This window comes from Orbilia oligospora, assembly GCF_000225545.1.
Source record: "Orbilia oligospora ATCC 24927 unplaced genomic scaffold scaffold00004, whole genome shotgun sequence".
NCBI lineage: Eukaryota > Fungi > Ascomycota > Orbiliomycetes > Orbiliales > Orbiliaceae > Orbilia > Orbilia oligospora.
The window spans coordinates 341,910-365,450 of record NW_011645561.1 but is presented as its reverse complement, the minus strand read 5'-3'; the positions used below and the strand labels follow the sequence as shown (position 1 = coordinate 365,450).

The 23,541-nt window shown below is 44.7% G+C and overlaps 7 protein-coding genes across 7 annotated transcripts; 2 read left to right on the top strand and 5 right to left on the bottom strand.

Annotated features, from left to right (window-relative positions):
* Nucleotides 1-454: 454 nt before the first annotated feature.
* AOL_s00004g109 (uncharacterized protein) lies at nt 455-1,165 on the bottom strand (the record flags this gene model as incomplete). Its single annotated transcript, XM_011118759.1, has 1 exon — nt 455-1,165. The coding sequence occupies one exon, from the start codon at nt 1,163-1,165 to the stop codon at nt 455-457; it is 711 nt and encodes a 236-aa protein (XP_011117061.1).
* Nucleotides 1,166-2,464: 1,299 nt separating this feature from the next.
* Nucleotides 2,465-3,025, bottom strand: AOL_s00004g108 (uncharacterized protein; the record flags this gene model as incomplete). The annotated part of the gene is made up of 1 exon (XM_011118758.1): nt 2,465-3,025. The coding sequence occupies one exon, from the start codon at nt 3,023-3,025 to the stop codon at nt 2,465-2,467; it is 561 nt and encodes a 186-aa protein (XP_011117060.1).
* A 1,389-nt stretch (nt 3,026-4,414) lies between these two features.
* On the top strand, nt 4,415-5,657 carry AOL_s00004g107 (uncharacterized protein; the record flags this gene model as incomplete). The annotated part of the gene is made up of 2 exons (XM_011118757.1): nt 4,415-5,055; nt 5,138-5,657. 2 exons carry the CDS (start codon nt 4,415-4,417, stop codon nt 5,655-5,657), a joined length of 1,161 nt encoding a protein of 386 aa, XP_011117059.1.
* Nucleotides 5,658-8,607: 2,950 nt separating this feature from the next.
* Nucleotides 8,608-13,496, top strand: AOL_s00004g106 (uncharacterized protein; the record flags this gene model as incomplete). Its single annotated transcript, XM_011118756.1, has 3 exons — nt 8,608-8,964; nt 9,046-12,258; nt 12,318-13,496. 3 exons carry the CDS (start codon nt 8,608-8,610, stop codon nt 13,494-13,496), a joined length of 4,749 nt encoding a protein of 1,582 aa, XP_011117058.1.
* Nucleotides 13,497-13,831: 335 nt separating this feature from the next.
* Nucleotides 13,832-15,524, bottom strand: AOL_s00004g105 (uncharacterized protein; the record flags this gene model as incomplete). Its single annotated transcript, XM_011118755.1, has 2 exons — nt 13,832-15,012; nt 15,101-15,524. The coding sequence occupies 2 exons, from the start codon at nt 15,522-15,524 to the stop codon at nt 13,832-13,834; spliced, it is 1,605 nt and encodes a 534-aa protein (XP_011117057.1).
* A 2,650-nt stretch (nt 15,525-18,174) lies between these two features.
* On the bottom strand, nt 18,175-20,166 carry AOL_s00004g104 (uncharacterized protein; the record flags this gene model as incomplete). The annotated part of the gene is made up of 6 exons (XM_011118754.1): nt 18,175-18,390; nt 18,476-18,873; nt 18,940-19,574; nt 19,639-19,693; nt 19,772-19,846; nt 19,998-20,166. The coding sequence occupies 6 exons, from the start codon at nt 20,164-20,166 to the stop codon at nt 18,175-18,177; spliced, it is 1,548 nt and encodes a 515-aa protein (XP_011117056.1).
* Nucleotides 20,167-20,973: 807 nt separating this feature from the next.
* On the bottom strand, nt 20,974-22,286 carry AOL_s00004g103 (uncharacterized protein; the record flags this gene model as incomplete). The annotated part of the gene is made up of 6 exons (XM_011118753.1): nt 20,974-21,300; nt 21,385-21,507; nt 21,603-21,827; nt 21,932-22,085; nt 22,155-22,162; nt 22,245-22,286. 6 exons carry the CDS (start codon nt 22,284-22,286, stop codon nt 20,974-20,976), a joined length of 879 nt encoding a protein of 292 aa, XP_011117055.1.
* Between the last annotated feature and the right edge of the window lie 1,255 nt (nt 22,287-23,541).

Here is a 23,541-nt window from a genome sequence, read left to right as displayed (position 1 = left end):
GGTTGTGGGAACGGATGGAGGATGTTTCGTCTGGTCAATAAGTAGAGGATATTCCCGACAGAAATCTGTTAGATTTAAATGGCGATCAGCGAATAATTTAGCTCAGATTGGGCTGTTCTCTCAGAATATACGTAGAAAATTTAAAATATTGTGAATTCAAAGCTTACAAATTTATAAACCCCATACCGTATAGGGACTCTACTGATCGGGTGCACATTCCAAACTATTTACAATTGAAGTTAGACTAATTCAATAGCGACATGACTAGGCGGTATACCTTCAAAGATTTAAACAAACTGATTTGGTGTTATACGTGAGCTTGGAGATATTTTGAATTGCAAAGCCTGGCTACACCCTTGAAAATATAGATGCACTTAATGCGATTACGCTATTCTCGATGCTCAGCGTAATACGAACTAGCCCCATTGTCGTAATCAAGCTTTTTTGAGTCCTGTTACTCCGCCCTGGGAGTATAAGCTGGTAGACTCTCTTCTGAGTTCTCTGTACTATTTTCCAACTGATAGAGTACACGGTGGCCCTCAAAGCCTCCTCGGTGAATACTCGGTTGATAGATTTCTTTCGGGGCAGTAATCTCTTCATCAATATCCATACCCTTCACTTTACTTTCGAAGTTTTCACCACCTTCTTCTCCCACCGTGGAGCTAAGCCCAAATCCCACGTCTGCAGGCGACTGTTCATTACTGTTGGCGATAATATTTGTAGCCTCGGTGTCACCTATTCCCCCATCTAGCGCTGTATCCGCAATCTGTTGTTTATTCTTCTTTAACTTTCGGCAACTGCAAATCAATAAGTATAAGCACCAGCATAAAAGAGGTGTAAAAAACAGGACAAGTAATCCATAGGTAACATAAGTCGCTTTCATGCGGTTGAACTTTTTAAAGCCGCCGCAGGTGTCAGAACTGTAGGAGGAAGGTTCTGCATTGGTCTCGTTCCCAGGTGCCAGATACGAAGGCGTGTTTGAATCCGGCGGATTATCGTTTAGAGAACCGGAAGTAGGGTTCAAAGGACTAGAAAGATTGAAGGAGTTGATAGGGCTCAAGGGGCTGATAGGGTTGAGGGGATTGAGAATGCTACTGGTGAAAGAACCCGAACCACTGGATGATCCGAATGATTTGAGTGATCCAAGCCGAGGAATTGGTGGCATTTTAATGTATACGTATAAACGCCCTTGCTTTTCTTTCTTTCTTCTCCTCTTTCTTCGTTTTCCTTGGATGGTGTCGGCGAGCTTTTGATTATGTGTATATATATGTGATGTTTTGGTAGCGATCAATGCTAGTATTTGAAGTATTCCGTATCAGTATTTGTTTAGGGGTCAAATTGTATATAGAAGATCGAGAGCACCGGCGCGGTATTGGATACTGAAGGGAAATTGTGGATTGTATTCAATGGTCTGTAGTGTCTGTACTGTGATGGTCCAATATTCGGGAGATATCTAGATGGTCCAATATTGCAAATTAAAAGCTAAGAATTTATACCAATACATAGTAAATTAGTTTGCACATGTGGGGCCCGGTGATATCAGAATATTGCATATTTTGAGGTAACTAAAGAGACGGTGGTCACCTGGGTGAGCCATTTAGAGGATTTTAATCAAGGTTATCCATAGACCCCTATGTCGCTAGAATCAACTAATTACGAGTGCAAACTCGTTCACGATAAATCTTGAGTGGTGGAGAAGATCTTCCGGTTTAAGGGTTAAGAAAGTAAAATAATGTTTCGGAGCGTAGCCTCCAATCGATGACTTTGGGCTCGATTGTAAATGAACTGCCCGGGGCGGTCGATGATATGGAAAAGTATATTATGTATAATTAATATATATAGCTAGGGAGAATAAGAGGTGCACTTGATACTAGACATATCTCTACCTTTATGCCGAGCCAAATGGGTTCGAGCTGGTATTCATCTTTATCATTATCTTCGTTTTTGTGTTCGTAGTTGCAGTCACAGATGCCATTAAAAAGTTACAGCCGCAAAGGGCGTCGGTAGGGCTCGGAGCGGATCTGGCATTACGGATTACCCGTGGGAGGAGTACAGTATACGTGATGCTGGGATACCTAACTACTACTGCAGGTTTTTATGCCCGTTGCGATTACTATAATTAATATCTATATAGGCTTACAATCTGCTGAGTTTAGGGTATACGATCTCCATGTCCGCTTAACTACTAAGTAGTACAATAGTTAAATTGTGGTTGGAGGTATTTGGAGATGTTTACTAGCTACCCGACCTTAAGGATATTTTAGTAAATAACATGGCTAAGCTAGTCTAGTTCCACCAGAATACCCAAATGCTAATCCAAACCAGTGACATGATAAGTAACGTTATTTTAATCCAATATAGGTATCTAGCGCCATAATAATGCAAGGTATGTAAATAAAAAGAATAAAAAAGTGACCAAATATAACGATATCGCCGTCGCTTTTAAATTTGACTTTTCGTAGGTTTATAAAGTCGGTAATCTCGGCGGTGGTGAATACTCCCTCACATAAGTCTGTTGCTGAACTTGTTCCTCCTGTTCTTCTTCACGTCCAGCACGACTTTGAGACCTTAGTACCTCGGCTAAATCTGCCTGTCCACCTCTTTTTACAAACAAATCCCTCGCTTCTTTCCACCGTCTCATATCTTCGGAGGCGTGGTGGTATGCATCTTGTATTGTCATTCCCTCTTCCCTTCCACTTTCATTATCATTATCGATATCGTTGTTCTGGTATTTCTCTTCCGTAGTATTCGTTGTTGTAGAGTTCATGAATACCCCGTCGCCGTTCTGAGAAACGGGTATACTTGTAACTGGTTGTTTCCCCGTCGTATCGGGGGCGGGAGCGGCGTTGGCAGCAGCGAGTCCTTCTTCCATCTGTTTCAGTTGGTTACGGAATCTTATCCGTTCCATTTGGTTCTTATATAGTTGACATGTGAGCCAGATGAGTAAGAGTAAAAGAGGGATGCCGGCGAGGGAGAGGATTATGTAGAGGACTGAGGTTATCAGGACATCGTTCTGGTCGTCCATTTTATGAGAGGAGCCGAGTAGCTATAGGTCTAAGTATAGCTAGACGAGATCTCGAGACCTAGGTGCGGTAAGGGTACTCCAGAAACCGATGGTTTTTTTTGGAGTGGTAATCCTGCCTCCGGTGCTTTATAAAACGCACGGCCAGCAAGACCGCAGATATATGATCCCAAAACTCTTTACAATGTATACCTAGTGATAGGTAAATGAGTAGGTAAATAGAACAAAGGGTATATTAAAGAGAAGTGAAGAATTAAAGAGAAGGGATGGTATGGAGGGGTCCGGCAAGTGTCGAGGGGATGGATATGAAGGTGAGAGAGTATTTGAAATGGCGGCTTAATAAGTCTCTCGAAGATACATTTGAGAGAACTACACCGCCATATGCATACTAACCGGTACCCTTCCAAGAAAAGAAGTGATACTAGAGTAGTAATAACAGTAGTAGCCGTCGAGAGTCAGAGATATATTTCCCCGCTAGGAAGTAAGTACTTACTACTTAAGTACTTGTAAGTAAGCCTCAGGAGTAACAGCAGGTAATTTATAATATTTATATACCGTCGCCAACAACGCACACGGCGTCGACAACACATTTCTGGGACCGAGAGAATGTGGCATCTCCGAAAGCGGATTAGCCTCGTTTCCGTGCCCATACATTGTCCATACTAATCGACTAGTGAGGAAATGGACAATGGGCGAATTCAAAATGCAAAATGTAATCGACAGGGGCAGGAAAATAAGGCTAAGATGAAGAGAGAAGGAAGCAAGGCTGACCGAAACGAAAGAAAATCGACAACCGAATGGATATTATTAACAATTCAGACGAGACGAGACGAGACGAGATATTCGTACATACATGCATCCGCCGGGTAAATGGCTCGCACGTTCCGAATGTAACACGGTCTTCTTAACTTCTTTCCTCCTCAAATTTCCCGATCTTCTCCTTCTTTCGCAGGAATTCGAATTCGACATATTCTCGGTATTCTTCTAGTTGTTGTTGACAGTCGTTGGGCTTGGTTACTCATGATAGGTACGTGCTTTATATTATATCTCTGTCTTTGTCCGTGCACTTGAAACAATTAATTGGCGGGGGATCTGGGGAACTAATTTACTTGCATATTTATGATCACAGCGGGGAGGCGACACCACCACCACTTCAAGCTCTTCCGTCTCCTCGGCGCTTCTACGTCCTCTCCTCCTCGACATCCCCACCTCCAATCTAACTTCCACTCCCAGGCGGACAATTTTACCTCTGCCCGTCAGCCTCCTAGGCATCGCCCATCGTAAGCAGGCTCACCATTTACACCAAACCAACCCTTCCACCTAAAAAGAGGCTTCTCCAAGAAGTTTGAAAGGCTCGTCGCGAGTCTTTTACGTACATTTTTTGTTGAAACGATGGTCCGGATAATCGCTGATTCCTCCGTCCTGCTCTCCTACTCTCTTCTCGCCTTCTCCAGCTTCATCACTTCTGCCACTTCATGGACAAAACTCACCGATGCTGGTCTCAAAAAGATCCCTTCGCCGGGGGATACTCTCCATCCGGATCTCGGTCCTCTTCTAAAACCACTATTGATCCCTCGAGTTGTAAATACCGAAGGGTCGAGAAAAGCACTAGCTCATTTTACAAGCTTCTTCGGCGACATGGACTGGTCACTTCATTACGATAACTTCTCACAACCAACGGTATTATCCAAAGATCCCGTCCCATTCAGTAATTTTTGGGCAACTTTAGATCCGCCATGGAAGAAAAAGGACAATCAAGAAGGAGAGATTGCCAGATTGGTTTTGGTGGCACATTATGATAGTAAGATAGAACCGAAGGGGTTTATTGGAGCTACGGATAGTGCAGCACCCTGTGCTATGATCATGCATGTTGCCAAATCGATAGATAAGGCAATGAGAAGAAAGTGGGCACAGATGGAGAAGGAAGGTGACGAGTTTGCGATGGCGGATGAACACGGATTTATGGTTTTGTTATTGGATGGAGAGGAAGCATTTAAATGGTGGACTGCTGATGATTCCATTTACGGGGCGAGGTATTTGATTGCTTCCCTTTCCTTTTTATTTTACTGGAAGGTCTAGAGAATTGATTTAGGCTAATTGGTATGGGCGGCGTAGACATCTAGCGGATGTGTGGGAGTCGACAATGCACGCAGCGCACAGCACCTACAAAAACCACCTTTCGTCGATAAACCTTTTCGTTCTACTGGACTTGCTAGGCGGCCCCACGCCTCGTATTCCATCCTATTTCAAAACCACCCATTGGGCCTACCAACACATGGCCGACCTCGAAATCCGTCTACGGGCAATGGATCTTTTACAATCAGGCAAAGACCATGCTCTCTTCCTCCCCGACCGTGATAAGACCGTTTTCCCAGAAGGCTTACAAATTGAAGATGATCACATACCTTTCTTAAGAAGAGGAGTGGATATTTTACATATTATTGCTTCGCCTTTCCCGCCGGTATGGCATACAATGGAGGATGATGGAGCGCATTTGGATAAGGCAGTTGTCAACGATTGGGCTGTTATTGTTAGCGCTTTTGTGGTGGAATGGTATGGGTTAGAACCGTTCCTGAAGGATAATGGCGATGGGATGAGTACGATTTCTGAGAGAGGGAATAAAACGGAGTTATGACGAGGTGGAGAGGAGAAGAAGGAGAAGAAGCCCGAGGATAGCGGTACGGGACGGGGAAACTGGGACCGTAGTGGGGCCGTGATCTTGGGGCTAGGAGCTCTGACGATGATTCTTATGATATCGATGCTAGGTGTTTAGCTACTTCCTCATTGGTAAGTTAGTAGTTTCATAGTTTGCCTGGCGCATGCCTTTTCTTTTGTAGCTTTTTGATAGCAAGCTTCCTTTGGTTGAACATTACGTTTATGTTACCGTAATCGAACCGCAATGCATTATGATGTAGTTTTATGGAATTGTATATATATAGACTCTATTGCATTGGCTTGAAATCATTCCACTGGGATGCTGATGGTTGTTTGGAGAAAATGAGTCCCACAGAGGTCAAAATGCTCTTATCGATTTGCGTCTGCGCAGTCCGTTCATCTACCAATTGAAGAGTAAGAAGGTTTAGGCCTGTGTGACGTTCAATCGACATCTACAGAGTAAGCACCTGGGTAGCTGTGTGGCAATTTTCGTAGTGGTATGTCTATCAGCTGAGTTTGTGTCACCACAGCTTTCACATACACTCAACTGAAGAACCTGATATCCTTTTACTAGAGATTGCAGAATCAAGAATACTAGTATGCACGTACCTATGCTTACTTCTAGCGTCGAAATATCCGATCTTTGGATTGAAAAATTTTCCCCCTCGATTGAATAGAAATGAATCATGGTGAATTCATTGAATATATACTCTAGAATTGGGTAATGAACCACGGATACGAGCGGATAAGGGTTTTTGGGGGTATATAAAGCTGCAGAGGTTGGTTTGAGCGGGCCGCGTTTTTTGACTCATACACAAGTGCACTTCCCAATTGTAGAGCTAGGCTTTTCCGACGGTTAACTCTTTGGATGGCTTATCGATTACGTCGGATTACATTCCTCTTTTTGTTTTTGTTTTTGTTTTTTGTTTTTTGTCCTGCATCAGGGAGCTCTTGGTCCGATATATATCTTCTTTTTTTCTTCTCAAATTGAGTATACCTATAGCTAGATATAGATTCTTGATATAGCTGAGAACTGAATTGAAGAAGGTACTTGGAAGCTGTAGACGAGATACAAACTATTGATCAATGACTCTTTGTGCTCGGTTAACCGCGAAGGGCCTTTGTCAGCTTGTTACCGTTTAGCCCAGTGCGAATAGGGCAGTCCGGCATGAACTTTCATGAATTCATGTAAAAGTCACAATTGCAATTGCACAAGTAACAAAGTGAACTACCGGCATATCGGTATCTTTTTTCGCGCTGGGAATATCTATAATTGTGAGTATTCTTTTTGTTTCAATGGAATATCTGAAAATACTCGCACCTGCCTTATGCGGTGACAAGCTTTTTTGGATACGACATGTTTGTCCTTGGTATCCCCGGTCCTGTGCGATCCACATGTCTCTTTTGTTAATTTTATCGCGGCGGCCTGAGATAAAACACTTGAAATAGCCATGGGAGAGATGAGTCAAAAAACAAATGCAATCGGGGCTGTGGATTGAGGAATCTAGATCTATAGCGGTAAGCAACTACCTAGTTTGGATATTATATACGCATTTAAGTCTGGATACAGAATGCAGGTAAGTTTAACGATAGTTGGTACAGGGTCATGGTAATAAAGAATGTAGTGGGCACGGGTCGGTGGGCAAAGCTTGTGGGTTCAAGGCGGTGGGCATAGTGCCAATGTCTGGTATATTGGGGAAGATCGGATCAGACCATCGGCGCATGTAACGTTAAGCTTTTTGATTTTTCAAGTTCCCTTTCCCTTCTTGAATTGTAACCAGCAATGCATATGCGGGTTTTATTAGTTTATTTTATTTTATGGCTCTTCCGATTTGATTCGTAGGTACCGAGATAGGCTTTTGCTTGACCGCGGGGTATTGATTTTTGGGTTTCTATTAGCGATTTCGACAAGACCCAATGAATATCATATCACGCAGTGATGTCAGGCGGGAAGACCTGGAAAATACGAATGCACAAAATATTAGTACTTAATACAGAATCAGTCCAGGAAGAGGATCTAGGTGGTTAGAGGGATCAGGGGTTTGGATCACAGGGCAGGTTCTGCGCTAACTACTGCATCGGTACTTTGCCTGCATATTCCACCGACATATTCGAGACCCTTGCCTCATGTACCTCGCTGCAAGATGCAGACCAGGGTCTTTTTTGGTCGGGATGATGGTATGATGCTTATTCTACCCGACTGAAAAGGGCCTGGGCGACTTCCTGGCCTGTTCACTTGCGTAGACTCCGGATCCCGGGTGCCCAGTACTCCAGTGGGTCCTGATGGGGGCACGTTTGGAGTATCTAGCGGGTATATAGACCTCGATAGCTACCTCTGTTTTTTTTTTTTTTTTTGTTTTTTTTTGGTATACAACTTTTGATCACGATGCTGGATATTTAGAATCTTTTATATCTTTCTTTCCTTCTTGCTCCGTTTTTCTTTCTCGTATTATCTTTTCTTATACTGTATTCTATTTTGCCTGGCTGCAACTGCGGCCTACGCACATCTGCAAGGTGAGAATTCTATGCATCCAACCTCTTGCTTTATGTCATAGGTCGAACTTACTGATGATAACATCCGGTCCGAATCTAGATTTGCTGTATTATCGTCCCATCCATTCCTTGTTTTTCTGCAAGGAAATATATCCCGAACCGCACTTTTCGCATCTTTTTCCCATTGAATCAGTTAGGCAGGAGCTCTGGGGATCGAGGTTTTTAATATCCCGAGATCTAATCAACTAGGTTTTCTTCTTTCGCGTTCGAATTCTCTCGTTCTGTTTCTTCTTTTTTTTTTTTTCGCATCAACTTTAAACTCCCCGGTATTTCTCAATTTTCTGTAACTTCTTTCTATCATCCTTTTCTCTTCGGTTGAGAAATAAGGAAGAAATAACAGAAGCACAGAAGGAGAGGAGAGGGAACAGTCGCCAAAAATGGAGGACTACGCTTCCCAAAAACACCATCTGACCCTTGGTCAACTGGTCACAATCCTCGCTAGTATCTCCCTCTTCGCTCCGGCAGTATCAACTTTCTTCCTAGCTCCCAACGTCCGAGGCGCTCTCGATAAACGGAAAAGAGAAGGTTCCATCCGACTTACGGACCTATACGAAGACGAAGATGGTGTCGTCACTGAAGATTCCGAGAGGCAGTACTCTGTGCGACTCCAGAAGTCGGTTGTGTTGCTCGCTGCCGCTGCCGGAACTGGATGTTCTTATGCGGCATCATTGAGGAGTATGATGCACAACGATTTCAGTTTTATTATCGGCTGGTGGGGGTATACTGCTGCTTGGGTATGATTTTCTTTCCGTTTTGCTTCGTTGATATTTGCTATAGAAAGGATTATGAAGCTGATGATCATGATAAATTGGTAGACATTGATACTGTTACACTCTCTGTACTTCCAATTCGAACGAGACTACCTCAAAACATTCTCATGTGCGGTCCACCTGCTCACGGCTGCATCCATCATGTTCATTGCTCGTGGCACCGAATTCATTCTATCGTTCACCGATCTACAAGTCTCCTTCAACGCTGCTGATTGGTGGCTTTGGTCCGGCCAAGTCGTTACCGCTACAATCCTCACAATTGCCGCATCATGTGTCCCCCGCCGCCCTAGTGTCGAAAAGGACGGCAAACAAGTCGACGACGCTAATTCTTCTTCCGCCTACTCTCTATTAATGTTCGCCTGGATGTCTGATCTTTTTGCTAAAGGTTGGAAAACAGGACATCTCGAGGAAAGTGATATGAAGCTTCTACCTGCTACTCATCGAACCAAAGAGCTCTATGAGAAATTCAGGGCTCTCAAACAAAGCAATAAACTCTGGTGGACTATTTTTAGTGCTCATAAAAGTTACTTTGCGATTCAGTACCTCTACCAAACGGTTATGTGCCTGACCCAGTTCTTGCCGCATCTCATGATGTTACAGATCTTGAAGGCTTTGGAACACAGCACTAAGAAACCCAATGGGGGTTCTGGAAACGCATGGGTTTGGGTCGTGGGCCTGTTTGCGGCTATGATTGTCAACTCTACCTTTACAAATGCTCTCTTCTGGGTGAGTTTCGGACAGATGAACCTTTTCATCAGAAACGAGCTTGCTTCGCTTATCTTCAATAAGACGATGAGGAAGAAGGATGTCAAGGGTGGACAAAAGGCTGAGGAGAAAGACGGAGAAGCCGATAGCGCTACTGATAGCGGAGCCGAAACCGAGGATTCTACAGCCAAAGACAAGAAAAAGACTAAAGAAGAGTCCGAGGAGGATTCTTTGAAGGGCTTACGACAAGGTGTCGTTAATCTCATCGCTGTTGACTCTGTCAGAGTTGCGGACTTTGGTTGTTGGAGTTTTATCTTCTACGAAGCAGCTTTGAGTATCGGTATTGGTTTTGCATTCTTGTGGCAGATCCTCGGATGGCAGAGCATTTGCTCCGGGTTGGTACTTTACGTTATTTTGACACCTATCAACCAATTTATCGCCAAAATCTACTTGGAAGCTTCCGACAAGGTTATGAAAGTCCGAGATAAAAAGTTAGCCGTGGTATCCGAAGCACTCCAGGGAATTCGACAAATCAAGTTCGCAGCGCTCGAAGACCAATGGCAAAAGAGAATCGAAGACGTCCGAAAAGATGAGATGAACCAAGTCTGGATTACTGTTATTGCCAATACCTGGCTCATGGCTTGCTGGATCTTTGGTCCTATCTTCCTCGCTGCTATCTGTCTTGGAACTTACGCTGTTATTTACGGATCTCTTACTCCAGCTATTGCATTCACTGCTCTTGCCGTCTTCCAGGAGTTGGAATTCGCCATGAGTATTGTTCCCGAGTTGATTGGAGATATGATGGATGCTAAAGTTTCCGCTGAGCGTATCCAGAAACATTTGGATTCAGCTGAAAAGGAAGACTATATTAAGGATTCCTCAAAGATCGCGTTTACAAATGCAACAATCGCTTGGGCCTCCGATTCTGATGAGAAGGAGGAGGACCGATTCGTCATTCGAGACATCAACATCGACTTCCCTGTTGGCGAACTTTCATTGATTACCGGAGCTACCGGAAGCGGAAAGAGTCTTATGCTTGCTGCTCTTCTCGGAGAAGCTGATTTGTTAACTGGATCTTTGGAGATGCCGAGACCACTACCCAAGGCATTGAGATATGATTCAAAGGCTAATGCTGACGGATGGGTACTCTCTGGATCTACCGCTTATGTTTCACAAATTCCATGGATTGAAAATGCAACTATCAAGGATAACATTCTATTCTGCCTTCCATTTGACGAAAAACGTTATAATGAAGTCATCAGAGTTTGTTCATTGAAGAAGGATATGGAAATGCTCGAAGATGGAGATATGACTGCTATCGGCGAGCAAGGCATCAATCTTTCCGGGGGCCAGAAATGGAGAATTTCGCTTGCTAGGGCGGTGTACTCTCGTGCCGGGATACTCATCTTCGACGATATCTTCTCTGCGGTGGACGCTCACGTCGGAAAGGAGATCTTCAATAATTGTTTGACTGGTGAGATTATGAAGGACAGAACGAGAATCTTGGTTACACATCACGTTCAGCTTTGTTTGCCGAAAACGGAGTATATCGTTGAACTTAAGGAAGGGCAGGTTGAGAGAGCGGCGTCGGTTACCGACCTTAAGAGGACGGGAAGCCTGACAAAGATCATTGAACAGGAAGAGGAGGCACAGAAGCACGATCAAGATATGAACGAAGAGTTGGCGATTGAGGTTATTGCAGAAAGCAGTGGCCAAGCTAATGGTAACACCAATGGAACTACCGCGGTCGTCAAGGATGCGAAGAAGCCAAGAACTTTCGTGGAGAAGGAAGCCAGAGAGAAAGGTGCTATTAAATTCTCTGTTTACAATAAATATATCCAATCCAGCGGTGGTATTCCATTCTGGACGATCTGCATCGGCTTCTTCGTTGTCTCGCAGGCTCTTGGTCTTGGACGGCAGTGGTGGATGAAGCTCTGGACCGGATCTGAGGCCACTGCTGCAGCTGTGCACCTTCAAACGACTACTTCTTTCACTCACCACGTTTCTCAACAATTCTTCAAGGTAATGACAGAGGAGAAGAGTTTAACCTATTGGCTCGGTTTCTATGTTCTCATCTGCTTCTTATGCGGTCTGTTCGCAACATTGAAATACTTTATCGTCGCCCTCGGATCGTACCGTGCTAGTATCAACCTCTTCAACAGCATGACCCACACCATCCTCCGCGCTCCAACAAGATGGTTTGATACCACCCCCGTTGGTCGTATCCTCAATCGTTTCAGTGCGGATTTCACTAAGATCGATTCCAATCTGGCTGGTCACATTGCCTTCTTTGGATATTCTGTCCTATCGCTCGTGGGTATTGTTATTGCTGCAGCATTCATTACACCGATTATGTTGGTTTGTGCTGTTGTATTGTTTGGAATTGGATTGGCTATTGCTGTTTATTATTTGAAGACTGCAAGAGAAATCAAGAGAATCGAGAGTGTGAATAAGAGTCCTATCTTTGAGTTGTTCGGAAGTGTTTTGTTGGGTGTTGGGACTATCCGGGCCTTTGGTGAAGGGGAGGCTTATATCGAGAAGATGGACAAGAGGGTATGCTCTATTTCTCTCTTTTCATACCGTATTTGAAGTTACTAACACTGGTAATCTAGATCGACACATACGCTCAAGCAACATACTACACCAACCTTGCAAACCGCTGGATGGGTATCCGAATGACCTACCTCGGGGCCGTATTTAGTACTTTGGTCGGCGGTCTGGTTGTTACCTTACCGAATATGGATGCCGCACTCGCCGGTTTTGCAATGTCGTTCGCTATGGAGTATACCTTCGCCATGATCTGGGCTCTTCGCCGATACGCCGATCTCGAACTTGATTTCAATGCCGCAGAGAGAGTCATTGAATACTCTGTTATTGAAACAGAAGATCAATCCGGTGCCACACCACCTGCTGCCTGGCCACACGAAGGAAAGGTTGAAGTAAAGGATTTGGTAGTTGCTTACGCGGAAGATCTTGACCCGGTTCTTAAGGGAATTTCGTTCGACGTTAAACCCCGCGAGAGGGTTGGTGTCGTCGGCCGTACCGGTGCTGGCAAGAGTTCTTTGACACTTGCTGTTTTCAGGTTTTTGAAGGCAAGAGAAGGAAGTATTGTGATCGATGGATTGGATATTTCAAAAATCACATTGAAAGATCTACGAAGTCGTATTGCAATTATTCCACAGGATCCCGTGCTATTCTCTGGAACAATCAGGTCGAATCTAGACCCCTTCGACGATCACACAGACGAAGAATGCAGGAACGCTCTATCCCGTGTCAACCTTGTCAATACCAATACAACAGCACCAGCATCCGGTACCGCAAGTCCAATACCCCAAGGCACCGCTACCCCCGGCGCCGCATCAACCGCAGGCTCCACAACCAAAAATACAAACATCTTCTCCTCCCTAGACTCAAAAGTCTCGGAAGGAGGACTGAACCTAAGTCAAGGACAACGCCAGCTCCTATGTCTAGCCCGAGTTATTTTAACTGGAGCATCGATATTGGTTATGGATGAGGCGACAAGTAGTATTGATCACGAAACCGATGCGAAGATTCAAGAGGCTATCAGGGAGACGAATTATACAGTTATCACGATTGCGCATCGGTTGAATACTATCATGGATTATGATAGGGTGCTTGTGTTGGAAGGTGGAAGGGTTGTGGAATTTGAGAGTCCGAAGGCTTTGTTGGAGGTTGAAGGGGGTGTTTTTAGAGGGATGTGTGAGCAGACGGGACAGATTGAGGAGTTTGTAAAAGTTGCCGGGAAAGCTTGGGAGGAGAGGAGGGTGTGAAAATAACTATGCTATTTTGTAATTCATTGTTAAATTGTTTTTTTTTTGGATTTTCTTGATAATTTTTCTGTTTTCAAGGGATATAAAAGCTGAAGCGGTCCTTTTTGCCTTTCATCAACGTTAAACTTTTTGTATTTTAAATTTAATTTATCTATTTACCGGAATATAGATGCAAAGGATACATGAATGCATTTTTCAATCGTGCCTAGAATTCATGTTTGTCGATCGCAGTAGGATGATGTTAATTTACACTATTAGTCGTAATTAATATAAAGCTACAAATCCTTCTTTCAAATAGAATGAAACAATAACTATAACTGAAATTATATTCTCTTCTAACCCCAGTGAGGGAGCAGCGCCGCCCATGTGTTCTCAAAAGACACAGGAGAGAGGAATACTAAAGTTCTAAACATAGCGATAAGCAAATAGCTTCTAGCCAATAGATATGGTGTATACAAAACGGCAATCTCGACTACCAAAGTTCTAACTCTCAGCCGACTCCTCGAACTTTTCTCTACAGCTGGTAGTATTTGACCCTGCATGATCGGATTGGCGTCAAACATACGATTGTCGGAATGACGCCGAACGACGAAACTTGACCGTAACATAAGAAATGGCCAGGCTGCCACGACACAAGAACTTGAGAGCCAGATGATGTACTCAAGGAGAACAACATTTGAGGAATCAATTGGTAGAATATGCAAACCACCAAATATTAGTCCACCAAAGGCAGAAGTCAAGAAAACGTAGCTAATTTCATTACTAGGCCCTAATCTCCTTAGAAAGCGTCTCCAGGGCGTGCGAATTTTTGACCCTGAGCCGAATGAAAGTACGGGAATTGCATGATTAGGGATAGGAATCGGGCATTCGTCTAGACTAGTTTGCGGCGGGAGTGAAACTGAAGGGTAGTCGTCCTGGAAAAGGTAGGTGTGACCAAGATCCATCAGCTCGTTTCGTAGTTTATATAGTTTGAAACTTTTTTCGACATCTACATCGTCAATCGTTACTCCTACACCTCCCGGCAGTGGTAATCTGTCAAAATCTAACTTCGATTCGTGGATCACTTCGATACCTTGCGGACGATCCCAGTATGTCACGTATATAACGGCACTTAGTGCGGCGAAAGCGAGTGTACCTATCTCAAGCGGCGTTGATGGCAGGCCAAGGGCCGTGCGGGTAACCAGCTGGGCGATATGGGTCGCAATTTGCAGAACTGCTAGGATTGTTACCGGTGCGCTCTTATGGTCAAGCCTTTCGAGCACTGCAGCTTCTATATTCGGAAGATCCACGTAATCGTTTTCGACTGCTATTTTTTGCCATTGCCGACAATTGAGAGCCCAATAACGGCCCCGAAGGAGTGCTTCGTTGATTTTAAACGGTCTGTCGAGACGTGGAATTGATATTCCCGTATCTAGGACGAAGAAGCCAGCGTTCGCCATATAAACGTGAGCAATTCCCCAAGAAGGCGCTCCTTGTTCTAGCAATCTGCTTAATTCGGGACTAGGCTGTTTTAAATCTAAAATTTGCATATGTTGACGTTAATTCGGCTTCTCAGACGTCTTCTGACACCTACAGCATCACTATTCATAGGTGTATATACATACCCTCCAACTTTTCCCGTAAGGTCATGACCCTGCTACTATAACACTCCTGAAGCTTTCTAACACCATCTTTAGCAGCTTTCCGTTCAGCCATAGCCCTCCCCAGAAGGTACTCCAGTGCTATCAGGGCCAAACCCGCCCATTTAGCTTTCCCTAAGAAGGTGTGAACGTAAACCTTGAACTTGTTCCAAAAACCTTTGACACTCCTCCTTTGCTTGGGAACATTAAGATGTTGGATTGACCATGTGCAAAGGAATAGAATGCCTAGGCATTCCCACAAGATACTAAGTGTACTGCGTACCGTGGGTGCGGACACGTAAATTGTGCCGTAAGGGGGTATAGTACAATTAGGGGTGAATGAGGACGCCTGGGTATAATTGAGTCGAGATAATATGACTATGACGGCGGCTTTGAGGTTGTTAAGCATTTTTTCGCGACTGACGCCAGTGGGAACGAGAGATCGAGGGAGACAGTTTTGTACGATAATTAATCGCTAGTAACGGGCGTCGGGCTAGCGAGCTGCCTTTCTGTTACCTCAGTTTAGCAGTGGGCAAGAAGAGAATAATAGTCTAACTCTGGGATTGCTTGGATTTGAGACCTGATCCGAATGATTAAATATATAATTCTTTGTTTTATTTACAGCAATCATAACTTGCATATTTGTTTTTCGGGAATATATAAGAATTCTGAGCTCACGACCTAAAAGTCGTACAGCCGCGGAGACAAAATTAGTTGAAATCTGCGAAATGTTCTGTCACGCTTGAAATAGCATAACCTAGCTGACACCTAAAGGAATGGATTTGCTATTCGGAATCACAGAAAGAGAAGGTCTCCTGCGTTCTTTATCCCGAATGGGTAGATAAAGAGAGCTACACCCACATAGAGTCTCTCAATTGCAATTCGATAAACAGGGGTGTGCCCTATAGATCTTCCGAAAAATTCGCACATACGTCCCGCGGCCCGAACCGATGGTAATTCTGGAAGTGATCTTCAAAATTAGTTTGCTCTTGACTTAAAAGAATCAGAAAATGGTGTTTTCCCAAGGCAGCAGTTATACGTTTTCGGAGATGTTCGGGACCAAATAGGGAAATACGAAAATCTCGAGACCGGCTAGCTTCTCCGATCTTACTGTTACACAGGCAAAAACCCAATCCATAAGCCTGGGAGAAAACATTACCTATTTCATCTTCGTACTTCTGTTTTAAGTACGCTTGCTAATTAGTTCAATAGATACTCCGCAACGCTAGCTTGCGTCTAGGCGGTCTGGAGTCCTAAGAATGAGCCAAGGCAGAGGTGAGCGTCCCCCAGACTAAAGAATGAGTTACATCAATCTTCTAGAAGCCTCACTCATGGAGCTCCCAAGATTTCCGGATGTCAAAAAAGTCAGTGCCTTGCGTAATCCCCGCAAGTTGCTTCACTGCGAGCGGTAGTAATGCCCTTTGGCCAATCAGAGAAGACTGTGCCGCTGCACCCAGCCGGAATCGTGCAGATTGAGCATTCTTCCCGGCATATCTTTCTCAGCCTCCTTACGTTAGGAAACTTTGTGGTGCACTTCACGTAACACTATAATTGTATGACGCCAGCGTAGCTTCTTAGCCTCAATTGCCAGCATCGATTTATTAAAATTTTCAGCATCTAGGTAGATTATACGTGCCCAGTCTTCGCTCGACGTTTGATAAAACATAACACTTGGGAGCCTTGATAGCTAATATCTTTGCCATACTGAAGGCCGACGCGAAGTTGTTTATTCATTGTTGGTTTTATGGTTCCGTTCCATATGATAACGCCCTGCTAGCTTAGATCGTAGTGAAAGGCATTTAGAAGCTCTGATACAAATGATTGCAAGAGATCCCATCTGATATAATTCGGAACCAGGCAAGCATGTGGATAAAAGAGCTTGCGTGGCTATGGGGGCGCAGGGTTGTTGGAAATTCTCAGCCTTGTGTTGTAATGTGGTCATTCATTGTCCTTGACCAACGTGACCAGGATGCCATGTCACGTGGCACAGAGCCAAGTCTAGCAAACGGACTTTGTGTCACGGGATACCCGCAACACGTTTATTCTTAGGAAAATAGCGAAGTGCTTCGACATTTAAATTTGGGTCGTCTTTGCATTTGCAAATTTGTCTCCGTTCACTCGGAGTAAATGGTACTGAACTCGCACTCGTCTTGCCTCCAGACCACCCAATCGTTTATATGCTGTAATGTGAGAACATTTAACCGCTATATCGCTCTTTGGTCACTAGTCTTTTTTCTCAATCATTGAATCAGCAGCGGTGAAATTGTCTTAGTTCGCATCTGTGAACCGAAGGATATTAATCAATCAATGAAGCAGTATGAACACCAAGGGGCCTCCAAGTTAAACAGTTTTGGTATTCTGTGGGAATAATCAAAAAGAAATACAGAAGTAGAAATTAATGGAAAAGGGAAAAAAGAGGATGACCAATGATGATACACAAAGACCCGCTAGTCTAAAGGACAATTGAAACATGCAAAACAGGCTGGAAGATAATAAAAAAAAAGCCAAATTAATGGAACATGGGGCGGGAAACAATATGAGTGGACAGCCGGAAAATCATCGCCGAATATAAAGTTAAAAGAATGAGGTGGTAAAGTAAGTCGCTTTGTGTAAAGTATATGATCCACTCCCTGATATACCTCATACACAAATGAAGACTCGCCCACGACCTCCGCTTTTTTTCATACCATATGTAATAATAGCTAGGTACCGAGGGTAAGTACCTACTTGCGAAAAACAAAACCCGATTCTCTTCTTTTCATTTGTCTCCTCTTTCGATAAAGTAAGCATTGATAGGCGTTGCAGTTCCGTTATTGTTTAAAAAGTAAGAGCCAAGCTTACTGCGAGAGAATCTCCCTGCCAGTTTCGTCTTCGGCATTGCTTACGATACCCTTTAACGCCTTCAATTTGTTCGAAATCTTCTTTCGACGACTAGTACCCCCTTCGCTATTGCTGCTACGAACCCCGATAAACTCCTTCCAAGTCCTACCACCGCCCTCTCGTGTTTTTTGAATATTGTTATCTGTGTTGCCACTGTTAGTTGCGTTGCCGCCACTGTTCTACTGGGCTTTGGTTTGTGACGACGATGAAGCTTCTGCGGCTTTAGCGTCAGTTGAAGCGCTGGAATTGCTATGTCCGAAGAAGCCACCGCCGCTGCCGCTCTTCTTTCGTTCTTCCTTTCGTTTCCCTTTCTTTTCTTCCTTGTCCCTAGCGGCTTCCGCAACGAGGGATTCAAAGACACCTTCACCAGCTTCGTCGTCGGGATCTCTTTGGGCCTAAAGTTTTGAGTAAAAGGCACTGTTAGTGTCATACGTCCAATAAATGGTTCTAGGGCGTGTAAGCTTGCGATGCATTTCTAACCTCACTAAAGATCTTTCCAATCATCATCAAAGCATGCGCCCTTTGGATACGCTTGTCGTGTGGCACAGTCTTGTCGTAGAGGACACGATCACAGACGTCTCTCAAGACACCTTGAATTTCGAACCGACTACCTCTCCACGCCGCCATGAGGATCTTGCCGGTAACTTTTCGTTCGTATTCCATTTTCTTTTCATCAGTCCAGTCCTCGCCACCAGCTTCCTCGAGTTTAGACATGTTCTCCATTTCTACTTGGGCGTCGATGGCTGAGGATATTGTGTTCCAAGTTTCTTTGACGACAGTGCCGCGATCTTTCATACGGCTGAAGAAACCTTGAATGCCTAAAAACTTTTGGGATTTAAGATAGGTGCTTGCTTTCATAGTGTAGGTTTGACCGATCGCTATGTATATTCCCATTATCAGATCATCTGTTATCAATTAAAGTCTAGAGAAAAATGGCAACTCACAGTGTAGAATTTCAATACCAAAGCTCTCCATCTTCAAATTCTCGGCTTCGTAACGGATCTTCTCTTCGAAGCTCTTAGTCAGATCGGAGTCGGCGTCTGTCTCCGTCCATATGCTGACTTTGTTGATGAGATTGGCAACGAGCGTAGCGACACGCTTTTCACGAATCTCCCGTCGCTCTTTTTCGAATGCTAGAAGTTCATCTCTCTGCTTTTGACGTTGCTCTTTGGTCAAGATATCCTTTTCCTTCCTAGCCTTCTCGTCAGCGAGAACCTGTTGACGGTGGTCTTCATCCGTCTTGTCCATAATAGCTTGGCGTAATGGGACACGGGCCTGGGTAGTAGAGCTCTCGGGGGCTGGAGTGGCTGGTTTGGAGGCTTCCGGAGAAGTCGAGGATGTAGGCGTGTATACAGGCGGTGTATCTAATGGCGATGTCGCGCCAGATTTTTCAGCGGTCGGTTGGGACGGATCACCGGATTGTGCCTGGGCCTGGGCCTGGGCTTGAGCCTGAGCATGAGCTTGTGCGGTCTCCGCTTGCTTCTGAAGAGCTTCGGGGTCTTCTTCATTGAGGTCGACATCTTTCATAGCGATTTCCATGGTCTTAGTAAGGTCTTTCATTAGGGAAATTTCGCCGATCCTATGAGTGCAAGCAAGGTTAGCTTTGCAGCTACCGGAAGCACATATAAACGATGAAACCTTACCAGTATTCGAAAGCGTCGCCGCCGAAGATCATCGAGAAGAATTCATTTGGATCCTCTAGAAGTCAAAGTCATGTTAGGTCACCCGTTACCCCTCTCTGGATACCCTGGGAGCCGCGGGGAAAATTCATCATACCGAATCCAGCGTCTGGCATTGCCTTGTCTCGTCCATACTTGTCATATGCAGCTCGTAAGTCCTTATTGCTCAGCACTACAGTTCCATAATAAAAGGTATCGTCAGCTCCTTTATCCTCTGAACAATCCAAGCTACACTATTTCTATGGTGTTTCGCCCCAACAAAGCCTCCTGGCGCCGTCTAGCGCGATCGGGAGCCGTTTAGGAGAAGATGGTGAATGACATACCCTGGTAAGCCTCGCTGATCCCCGTGAACTTGGCATGGGCGGTCTCATCGCCACGGTTCTTGTCAGGATGATGTGTGACGGCGAGTTTTCGGTAGGCCTTTTTGATTTCGAGTTCGGTCGCCGTCGGCGTGACGCCTAGACGGTCATAGTATTCGGTGTCTGCTACCATCGGAGCAAGTATCGAGGGTTTTCTTTACGGGAGACGTTACAAGAGTAGAGGGAATGTGGTTTCGTTAGGAGGTTGCGGAAGGGAATTTCGGGAGGCTCGGGTTGGTGGGGTTAGCTTGGTTAGCTTTGCGATCAAAGCTTTGCGAGATTGCTGGGTGCCGGGATAAGCTGAGTGGTTTCGGGAGTTAACCAACGGCACAAGAGAGAATTAACACGTTGTCGGTATCTTGGAGCCGACGATAGGAGATTATGAGGCTCTGGGATGTCGGCGATGCTATCGATGAAGTTGTCGATGAAGAGGTTGTAGTGATGGAAGGAGAGGAGGGGTGGAGGAGGAGGGGATTCCTTTTTTTTTTTTTTTTTTTTTTGGTAATGTTGAATCAGGTCGAGTTTATAAGGCAGAAAACTTGAAGGTTGAGAAAAAGTGTTTGCGCAAGCAGCAGCCATAAGCGAGCATCGGCGTCATAGCATAGCAAATGGCTCAGCGCTAACGAATGGCCGGATGCTGACATGTGCCAATTACCAAATTGCTTCTGGCTAACCAGTGATTACGAAAGCTCCCAAGACTTGAACTCGGAACTATTACCGGGAAAAACTAGTTAACTACGTATACAATCGGTAGGAAGTAATTGAATAGTACGAGAGGGCTTGAAAACCCGGTTTTATTAGTTGGGTTTATTACAACTGGTACTTTAAAATCTATTGCTATAGAGCCCCACCACCATGCGGAGAACGTGAGCATGGCGGTGGTGATAGGCAAAGCAGCCACGGGGTGAATGACTAGTATTAGGTATTGCAGTTAAGGAACTTATTTTGTTCCACCGGCGGCCATCCTCTTGAAGCACTCCTCGTAGGCAACGTGGACCTCTGGGATCTCAACGTTGTACTCCTTCAACTTGTTAACCAACTTTGTGGTGTCAAGCTCGCAGTTGCTTCGGCCGGCCTTCAAGATCTTGCTCTGCTCTTCAACAGTGAAGTTGCTGTATGTGAATCCTGGGCGGACATACTTGGCGAACAAGTCCAAAACCTCGTTGTGGGAAATGGCACCGGGGTTGGTGAAATTGTAGACACCAGTTTCATTGTTTTCAGCGAGAACAATGGAGACGGGGAGCATGTCGGTGAGGAGGGTGTTGCTCTAGATGTTTATCGTAATTATTAGGACTCGGAAGGACAATAGAACAGCGAGTACATCATGCATAGGTAAGAGTAGGGGACATACGTTCGGGATGTTAACGACCTTCTCGTACTTGGAGATCTTGGTGACAAAAGATCGTGGGTGGAGGTCATCAGAGACTGGCATACGAAGTCGGAGAACCAAAGCATTGCTGTATTGCTTCATGATCTATACGTGGAATCTTAGTTAACATCACACCAAACATTACCGAACCCATGTAACTGATGGATTAGCAGGTCTGGATGTGGGTGAATATCACATACCTCCTCAACCTTGGACTTGGTAGCAGAGTAGTAGCTGCCGGAGAAGTTGGCAGTATCCTCTTCAGTGAAGGTCTTTCCGCCAATTGGGTGCTCATCGTCGTAATGGTAGATACATCCGGTAGCAAAGTTGGTGATATGGATTCCCTTCAACCAGCAGCAGTCGGCCAAGTTGAGGGTACCGATGACATTGCTTCGGATGGTGGCCTCCTTGTTATCTTCACACCACTATACATACATCCCCACCAAAATTAGTCTCCGTATAGGGAAAAAAAAAAAAAAAAAAAACACGCATCAGAATGACCAATTGGAATGAAAAGGGATGAACTAACATCGACGTTTGGTCGTCCGGTAACACCAGCGCAGTTAAGAACGTGGGTTGGCTTGTACTCCTCGAGTTTTTGAAGCACAGACTCGCGGTTCTCCATACGAATGGTGGTGGTTTCGACCTCCTTACCCTGCTTCTGGAGCAGTTCCTTGAGATGGCTATCGATATTCGAGTATCGTCAATATCTATCGTTCTTACAGCTGCGGACGATGAACAATCGGTCTTACCCAGCAACCTACGGTGGCAATTGGCGTGTTATGTTAGTTTTCCAGACGTGATTATTAAGCTTCATGAATTCAGCTGCGACTTCAACGTACCCAACCTTCTCCACCCCAGATCAAGAACTTATGAGCAGACATTGTGTAGGATTAAGATATTAGAATTTTCGTGATACTCGTAAAATAAATCTTATTTTTGGTAGGAAGGAGGAAAAAAGAAATCGTGATGTTTTAGGAGAGAGAGAGAGAGAGAGATCAAGAGAGTATTTGTAAGGGGCAAGCTTCGAAGGTGTGGTGGAAAGAGGGGGAAAGAGAACACCGCACCCTGATTTTAGCTTACGCGAGCTTATTTGATCCACACAGCCTTATAACTAGTACTTAGTAACTAGCTAAGTAGTTAACATGCATTCACGTTATAGTTCTTAACTAACATGCTCCATGGTGCGGTGTCACTCTGATCTGATTGATAATTGGCCGTCGGTGGCCGCTTGCATTTGCCACTTTCGAATTTCGCTGGGTGAAAATATATCACATTCAATTCACCACATTAGTTACATTGAGGGTCTGGTCAGATTAATTCCTATCTTTTGCACTGTGCTGCGAGTTACGCCGTACTTGAAACCCGACCCCACATTTGGTCAATTCTTCCAATCGATATGGTGATAAGGATATAACTTGGTTAGCGCGTGCGAAGCCAGTTGGACCAGAGAGAGCTCGAGTTCGAGCAGCGCTCCCTGTCCCAGTTGACAACTGCAACTTCGAATTCATGCATGCCCCTGCAGCGTACCACAACTGCACAGGCCAGGACTTGATAGCAATACCTACTATACCGCCAATGCGCAGTCAATGTTTGTTAGATATAGATATGTATGTCGACGCGATAAAGATCTTGTGATAGCCACAAAATATTAGCAACTTCATACGAGTTCAATAGAAGCTATGTCTCTTTCCAAGCAGGGAGGCAGTGCTGACCAAGCGTAGTCTTAGTTGCGTTCCAGTCCGAGCACCGCACACAGCAGGTGGATTATGTAATCAGCCAGCTCAAAAATACCACAGCTACAACACCAGCTTCATCTGCCTGACCAACACACAAATCCTGCCGAATGTGCCCCACCAACTCGTCACCAACCCCCAGCCTCCAAATCCCGTACCCCCCCAGGAAACTGGCAGGAAAACAATGGAAACTTAAGGAGTAAATTAGAAGTGAGCAGTCACCCATGTGCCCTCTCCGAGCAATAGAATCGAGAAATAAATGGTCTACGCCTGATAAATACAAAACTTACATCGATCTGTGCACGTGGCAAAGTTGTAGTTATGGACTAGCTTGGTCTAGTTCCAAGATTAGCTTTGATTCAATCGTTCAAGTTGCAACATGTAACTGTTAGAAGTTTGATAC